The sequence below is a fragment of the Capsicum annuum genome, chromosome 6 (assembly GCF_002878395.1).
Source record: "Capsicum annuum cultivar UCD-10X-F1 chromosome 6, UCD10Xv1.1, whole genome shotgun sequence".
NCBI lineage: Eukaryota > Viridiplantae > Streptophyta > Magnoliopsida > Solanales > Solanaceae > Capsicum > Capsicum annuum.
In genome coordinates, this window is record NC_061116.1 from 1858864 (window position 1) to 1867260 (window position 8397).

An 8397-nucleotide genomic window follows, 5' to 3' on the forward strand; every position below is an offset into this window, starting at 1 on the left:
TGGTTAGTGAGGATTTTTAGCTGACCTCGACTTGTTTGAGACTGAGGCGTAATTATTGTTGTTATTGTTGTTTGTGTGTTTGTAACTTGATATGAATTTAAATGGAGTAATATGGTTAGTGAAGATTCATAACTGACGTCGACGTCGACTTGTTTGAGACTAAGGCGTAGTTACTGTTCTTGTTGTTTAAGTGTTTGTAACTTGATATGAATTTGAATGAAGTAATATGGTTAGTGAGGATTCATAGTTGACCTCTATTTATTTGAGACGGAGGCATAGTTATTGTTGTTATTGCTATCCTTCACTATCTATTGGTGTGAATTTGTTAGTTTCAAAGGTATCTCGTCGTCTTCCAACAATGACATATTCATTGTAATTTTCTTTGGGGAGGGTTGGATGTACACTGTACACTTACCTTTTCTCAATTTTGATAGGGTAGAGGGATTGTTTTCGGTAGAATTTTGGCTAGGAAGAAGTGCAATCAAAGCAGGATCGAAGGGAACGACAAAAGGAATGTACTACATGCCCACATTCAGTCTAAATTAAACCGTTTGACTCTCAAAATACAAACTGTATTATATATATATATATACATATATATATATATATATATATATATATATGTATGCATGTATAACAAGTCAAATAACACAGTAAAATAGCAACTTATAACTAGTTAAGTTACTTGTTTCGCTAGATCCTCAGCTTGACATACAAGAAAATACACATGCAATAACACAATAACATATCCATTAAAAAATAAAGGACAAATAACACAAATCTTTACAGTTTGGAGCTTAATTACATAAAATTTTAACATTTTACATAATTAAATTCCATTTTGAATCTGTCGGGATACATGATTAGCTCCCGATATATCCAACGAAGATACACTTTTTTCTTAGTAAAGATACATAATTAACTCCCGATGTATTTTTTTCAATTTTCGGTCTGTCAAAATACATTGTGCATCTAATGAAAATACATTTTTTCTTTATAAAGATACATAATTAGCTTTCGATACATCTTTCTCGATTTTGGGTCTGTCGAGATACATAATTAGCTCTCCGATATATTCACCGAAGATATATAATTAGTTGAGATTTTTGTTACTACAAAGTAAGGATGAAAATTTATGTAAATATGATAATTTAAGGTATATGTTTATCTTATTTTTTCTATATTTTTTTGTTTTAAAAAATTGCTCATGGGCCAAGATTTATGGGCCACTAAGCTGATCTACAATATTACCAACAAATGGGCCAGTCCAAAAAATAACAAGACTTTAACTAACACTACCACTAATTTACTAGTACTACTTAAATAAATTTGCAAAAACCTTAAACCCTAGTCTTTAACAACAAATGGAGGAAACAAACATGGAAGATTGTGAACAAATTCGTGAATCCGAGGTTGCTCCTGCATTAATTGCAGTTCATCCAGCTCACAAATCAGTTGCTGTCGCAGTTGGCTTGAATCTCCGTGTCTTTAATCTTCAGTAAGTCAGTTACAGTTACTGTCTCCGTTTTAATTTATTTTTTCTGATTTATAACTTGACACAAAGTTTAAGAAAGTAAGTTTGTATGTATATTTTTGAATTAAAGATACAAAGAATATACCAAAATGTCCTTGAGCTGAAATTAAAAAGCTGACAAAAAAGTACTCCCTCTGTCCATAAATACTTGTCCACTTTTGACTTATGCATACCTTAACCACAACAACAACAATAACAAACCCAGTGTAATCCCATCAAGTGGGATCTGGAGAGGATAAAATGTACACGGTCCATACCGCTACTTTCGAAGAAGTAGAGAGCTGTTTCCGATAGACGTTATGCATACCTTAATAAATAAGCAATAAATAGAATGGTGATTTTACTATATCACTTTTTGAATATAATAAATTTTTTGCTTCGAAAAAATGCAATGAGAGATGTATTGTATTTAATACAAGGGTAAAATGGATAAAAATAAGTAAATTATCGATTGGTTTTATAAATCGGACAAGTATTGTTGGATATCTCAAATTAGAAAAATGAATAAGTTAAGATGGACAGAGGGAGTAAATATACGTTTTTTTTTTAAACGTGCTAACAAGGAAAGCAGGACAAATAAATTGAAACTTGAAACTGGAAGAGTAATCATACTCCCCCACGCCCACTTTTACTTGTGTCGACTTTTACTTGTCTAGTTTAAAAAAAAAAGGGACAATTTACCAATTTATATGTATTTTATCCTTGTTCGTTCAAAATTACTTCGATTTTTTATTTTCATTTTTACTTATCATTTTCTACATATCAAGAAAAAGCCACAAAAAAATAAATAAATTGTTTTACCATTAGCATTAATTGTTTGTTCTTTAAACCATTTTCAAGACATAATATACTAAACATCAATTAACAGGGTTGGTATGGTAACATCACTATGTCAATCATTATTTTCTTAATGGATGTGACAAGTAATTTTTAACGAAGGAAGTAAAAAAGAAAGTAACACAAATACAGCGGAACTGAAGGACTAATTCATACTCCCTCCTTCCACTTTTACTTGTGCGTGCTTTCACATATAAAAAGTTGTCTAACTTTTTTGGGATGGACTGATGATAGTGTCATATAAAATGGAACTGTATAGTGGATGTATAAAATGTATATTATAACTTTTCAAGTGTATATATAACTGGAGAAAATAACTTTAATGTATGTCTGTCCCTGTCTCCTTGTTTCCTTCAAAAGATATTGAAAACGGGGTTCTTAGTTGAAGCAGACTTGCTCTCGTTTTGATAGAGATTTTACAAAAGGAGCTTTTTTTCTACAGCATAAATGTGTTGTAGGTCCACATCACTAGTCCGAGACTCGATTGTGCACATTGTAGGTCGACATCACTAGTTCAAGACCTGATTGTGCACTGAGTCTAATATTTAAGTGGAAACGGTAGCTGACTGTGTCCATTAGTCTGAGTTTTGAAGCTGAAACAACTTATTTAACAGTCATAAGAAAGTTTAAGAGTTTCAATACAATTTAAAGAAAAGTTTCTAACGACTTTACTGTAGATTAGATTTTTTTCTTTTTTTTTGGGTATTTAAGTTTTTAAAACAACAGCCAAAGGAGAATTTTTTATGTTTCTGGTCAAAAATGGGAGGAATCCTTTATATATTAGCGGTTCATTTGGGGGCCGATGTTATTCTAATATTGGCATATAACTGTCAAAGACTTACAATTTACAGCTGGATTGTATATTATACTCCGCAAATTTGATGCAGAGAAGGTTGTTCGGTTTCATTGGTGGATGATTCAGGAGTGCACATGCATAAGTATTCAATAAGAGCAATTCGGTATGGTGCTGAAGGCAAGCTCTTTGTATCTGCTGGAGATGACAAACTTGTTAAGATTTGGGCTACTGATTCTTGGCGGTGCATAAGTTCGGTGTAAGTTTCTGATGTTCAAGCTCTGCTTTTGTTTAGATATACTTAACAGTATGCTGCCCGGACTCTCAAAAAATGTTGGCGCATTTGTGTCGTATCCTACAAAATGCACTACTTTTGGAGGATCCGACATGCAACCATCAACATTAATGAAGAATCCAAGCAACATTTAGTAACATAGTTAAGCTTTTAAATTAACATTAGGTGTCGGTCCTGTAAACAACAACATACCCAGTGTATTCCCACATAGTGGAGTCTGGGGTGGGTAGGGTAGGGTGGAGTGTATGCAGACCATACCACTACCTCAGATGAAGTAGAGAGGCTGTTTCCGCTAGACGTGTCGGTCCTGAAAAGAAGTAATTAATTTGCTTACATTTGTAAAAAAAAATAATTGGCAGAATGTATATGACCACCAAAAAAATATCTATACTTCATATCTAGCTTAATTAAGAGGAAATAAAGTGTAATAGATGGCAGCAAAAACATGTTAGTTCATCTAACCCATGCTCTTGTTTTTCCAAAATTTAAGTTCGAATAATAACCTATCATTTTGAATGGAGTAAAGCATATAGTACCCTCCTGAGCTATGACCAAATTTTCTACGACACACTCCAACTTCACAGGGGTTCTATTACCCCCCGAACTAAGTTTTAGTGTATTTTTGTCAACCTTTTTAGCTGACGTGACACCTTTTGTCAACCGTTTTACCTGACGTGGCACCTTTGAATTGGGCCAATTTTATGTAATAAAGGTGCCACGTCATCACAAAAGGGTGACAAAAATACGCTAAAATTGAGTTCAAGGGGGTAATAGGACTCCTGTGAAGTTGGAGTGTGTCATAGCAACCTTGGCCATGGTTCAGAAGGATACTGGATGCCTATCTATTTTGAATTTTGCAGATGTTTATACAATTTTCATAATCATAAGATATTTTCAAATGATATATATTTGTCAAAATCACGTGAAATTAATGACTAATATCATGTTACATGCTACTGTTAGCAGATAATAATATTTCATCTAACCTTGTCAAAATATGTAAATTTTCTGCGTCAGAACATGTTTTTGTTAGTGGATGTCTGTTTATTATGTAATTTTTTTTCCTGATTATTATTGGTTGCATTGGCAACTGCAGAAATTTGTTCTTCTTCTTTCCCTTCCTTTTTTTGTTTTGGATTTTCCTCATTGCAAGTAGACATGTCTCTAACGGCTATGGTTTTAATAGGTCATCCGAGAAGAGAGTTACTGCTGTTGCCATCAGTAATGACGGTCGTTTTGTAGCTTTCGCGGATAAATTTGGTGTAATTTATGCAGTTGAAATAGAAGGTTATCATGAAAATCAAACTCTGCCCGATAAGAAGGCAGTCCCGATTCTTGCCCACTATTGCAGCATCATTACTAGTCTGGTATGTTTCTTTTCCTTTCCTCTTCATGTGAATTGCTTTAGTTTTCGATGAGTCAATTTTTGTATCCTATATATATGAGGGTTAGCGGTTTACTCAGATATTGCTACGGTACTCATGATCTATGTTGCTCGAACTCTTTAAAAATGCTATTAGGTGCATGTCGGATTCTTCAAAAGTAGCGCATTTTTGGAGGATCCGACACGAGTATGGCAACATTTTTGGTGAGTCGGAGCAACTTAGCTCATGATTGGTCCTTGTAAGCAGTTTTCTACGGAAATTGTGTTTTCATATACACTGTTCTGGCAATGGCATTCATCGCTCGACTCTTCTACACAAATATTATGGATAATGATCTACTGTCTCGATGCACATCTCTTGCACAATTTGTTGCAAGCGTTGTCCATCCTGCCAGTCAAGTATAAAGCGTTATCTTTCTGGTGACTAGACCATGATACTCTTATCGTCTATGATTACTTCATATAAGATTAAGTTTAGCGTATTCCTAGCTCGCCATATCACATAACACTTTCTCTACCAAATTAGTTTGATTCCATAATCAAGGCCTCTTGTTTCAAAAGCTAGTTCGTTTTTGCTCAAATAGAATTTTCCATCATGCAGGAGTTTTCACCTGACGGACGATACGTTATTAGTGCCGATCGAGACTTCAAAATCCGAGTAATGTCATGCTTCTTATTAACCATGAATCTTAGTAAGATTTCTTGATGACCTCCAGCTAACATCAAGATTTCTTATGGGTCATAATTACAGGTCTCTGTGTTCCCAGAAAAGCCATCAGATGGAGCTCACGAGATTCAAAGCTTTTGCCTTGGCCATACAGAGTAAGAATTTCTTGAAACTTGGGTGGTCCGAACTCCGAATACCCTCAGTTTTGATAATCAAGCTGAGCCAGAATAGTCGTTTTCTGTTGAAATGTTGGTTATACTGCTAAAATTGTTAAAATCTAGTGACAGTTTCTTGTCATTATCGGTAAAAGCCAATCTTGACATTTGACCAGGATAAGTCGACCAGGACGATTTAGGTTGTCATTTTTTGTGTCGTCCGACTTGTACATCTGATTAAATTATCTATACCATGCAGAAACAGTGTCGCTGGAGCATTTTTATGTGTATTTTCCGAATTTATTCTCCTTTTACACGTTTTATAGGTTAGGGAATCTGGGTGGTGCGGAAGTAGACAATAACGAAAGCAAATAAACAGTGACTAACGCAAATAAAGAAGACACAAATTTTACGCGGTTCTATTAGTTAGACATAATCCTTGCGTGGGAGTGGGGGGTGGGGATGTGCTACTGTTAGCTGTGTTTCTACGTCGGTACCCTTGTTGACTTATCTTTTTTTGGATATAAAAAATGCGTTTTGTTGCCTTCCAGTCAACGACAGTTCAAAATTCTATTCGTCCTCCCCTCCCTCGTCTTAAAAGAAAATAATTGAAGCACAAATAAAGAGAGATGAAAGTATTTGTTGTGTTTTGAACTTCAGCATGCATTTTCACAGGAGGAAATTCTATTTTTGACGACAACACTAGCTGGTTATGATGGCTCATTTGTTATTTCTCGATTGTCAGGTTTGTTTCTTGCCTTGCCTTCATCTGCAGTAAGGATTCCCAGCAGTGGTATTTGCTTTCGGGAGGTGGCGATTCAACTGTGAGTAAAATTTTAAAATGAATTTGTGCTTTTAAAATGAATTGGCAGAGTAACTGCAAATAATTTTTTTAAGTTCCTAATTAAATGAAATTAATCAATAAACTAACACTTTAAAAGGCTTATATGAGCTTGTAATTTTGTATTCATTTTCCATCTACCTTGAAGCATATACTCTAAGGAGTTGTAATATCATGTAGCCGTTATGCTCTTTTCTCGTTTCCAGGTACGCTTGTGGGACTTCACTTGTGGTTTTCTTCTTGATAACTGTCATGTCGGAGAGGTAGCTTCATCTCTTTTGGACTGAGATATTTGATAGGTTTAGTTTAGTTTCTTCTCGCCATCACAATAACAATTGGCTTATTGAATCTCTCGCTAGAAAATAATTCGTCATCAGAAATATGATTTGGCTGATTTCCAATCCACAATCATGCGGTTACCCTCTACCTTTCCGGTGTTGAAATGAGAACCTGTATTTGAGCTTTCATGTTTAGCGTAGTTCTTAATCTTCTCTACGATTGTGAAGACAGAACTATTACAGTCGAAAGAAGGAATAGATGACAGTTTGCTGGCTGTCTCCGATCTCTCTGCCACTCCCGGTGGATCATTAATTGCTGTGGCCATTCAGAGGTAAGTCTCTCGTTATGTCAACGTGTTGCCTTTTCATCCTTTAAAGGGCTCCATGGAATTGTTCTTGAATCATAATACCTTTTTCCTTTGCACTATAGCTATGCAGGAGTTGTGCTTTTGAGCTGCGATCTTTCAGCTAAATCTCTTCATTTTGCAAGAGTAGGTTCTTTTACTTTCTCTGAGTCACGGAAATCTATTTAGATTTTGTGTCTTTCAAAATTTCATCGGCCAGTGCTGCTCGTATTTGGTTAACCTTTTCCCTTCGATGTAAACTCCAGGTGGTTCCAATTCCCGGGGAGACTTTTATTCCCACAAGCTTAGCTGCTGCCTCTTCATCAAATCAATTATGGATGGTCATGGGCGCATCGACTCTATATGCTTCCGATACATCACCTTTAGCTCGCGTGAAGGTTCTCTATGGTTTCTGCGAGAGCAACCAGGACTCCGTTGAGCAAGAGACGCATGTCTTAGAAGATAAAGATTTACAAGGCGGTGAACAACTCCTTCAAACGTTGCAAGGGAGTTCTTTCATTGACAAAGATGCATTATCAACAGCTGCAGAAGCAGTGAAAACAGCAATGTGTAATCTATTAATCAAGAAGCAGTACCCTTCAGAAAATCGCGAGTTTAGAAAGCGAGGGAGGAACGACAAGAAAGTAAACAAGAAAAAATGAGATCGGTGGACAAAGTTACCTGATATCTGGCGCTGGTAGGCTGGTCGAGTTGATTTGCTGCCAACGATGAGCAAGGTCTCCTTCCAGCTCGTGCTCGTAGACAAGTTCAGATGATGAAAGATATCAAATTTCGCCTTGCTGTGATGTAGTTTTTGTTATGCTTTTAGTCAAAATTTGTGATATGATATTGTCTGCATTGCTACTTTTGATATTGCAATAATTTTGTGAGGCACATATTAAAATTTTTTATAATAATAGTGTCTTTTTTTTATATCTTCAGTGGTCAATTAGTACGTGGAATAAGGTGAGATATGTCAGGATTAAAGTCGAGATTAGATTTATATTGCGTTTGGTTGATGATATAAATTTTTGCCATCAACCAAGTCCTATATAAATCTAATCCAAACTTAATTATGGTCATCTCACCTTATCCCATTTAATTTGGTATTGTCTTATTCCCATTTAAAATTCTCACCATAAATGACTATGTAATAGTTAAAACAAAATTTATATTACCCAAAAGAAAAATGATAGTGATAAAAGACATTACTCTTAGAAGTAGAAATTTTTGAAAATTTCAAAAAAATAAATAAAATAAAGAGTTAAT

General features: G+C 35.1%; 1 protein-coding gene across 2 annotated transcripts; it reads left to right on the top strand.

Moving 5' to 3' along the window:
* The first annotated feature begins 1316 nt into the window (after nt 1-1316).
* Nucleotides 1317-8063, top strand: LOC107873725 (tRNA (guanine-N(7)-)-methyltransferase non-catalytic subunit wdr4). Of its 2 annotated transcripts, none has more exons than XM_016720671.2 (10): nt 1317-1498; nt 3259-3423; nt 4646-4826; nt 5445-5501; nt 5595-5665; nt 6411-6489; nt 6713-6769; nt 7013-7116; nt 7215-7275; nt 7395-8063. In XM_016720671.2, the coding sequence occupies exons 1-10, from the start codon at nt 1365-1367 to the stop codon at nt 7788-7790; spliced, it is 1305 nt and encodes a 434-aa protein (XP_016576157.2). In that variant the 5' UTR covers nt 1317-1364; the 3' UTR covers nt 7791-8063. The 2 variants fall into 2 exon arrangements, with proteins under 2 accessions (XP_016576157.2, XP_016576159.2); XM_016720673.2 differs by having other exon boundaries at nt 1362-1498; nt 3264-3423.
* Nucleotides 8064-8397: the final 334 nt, after the last annotated feature.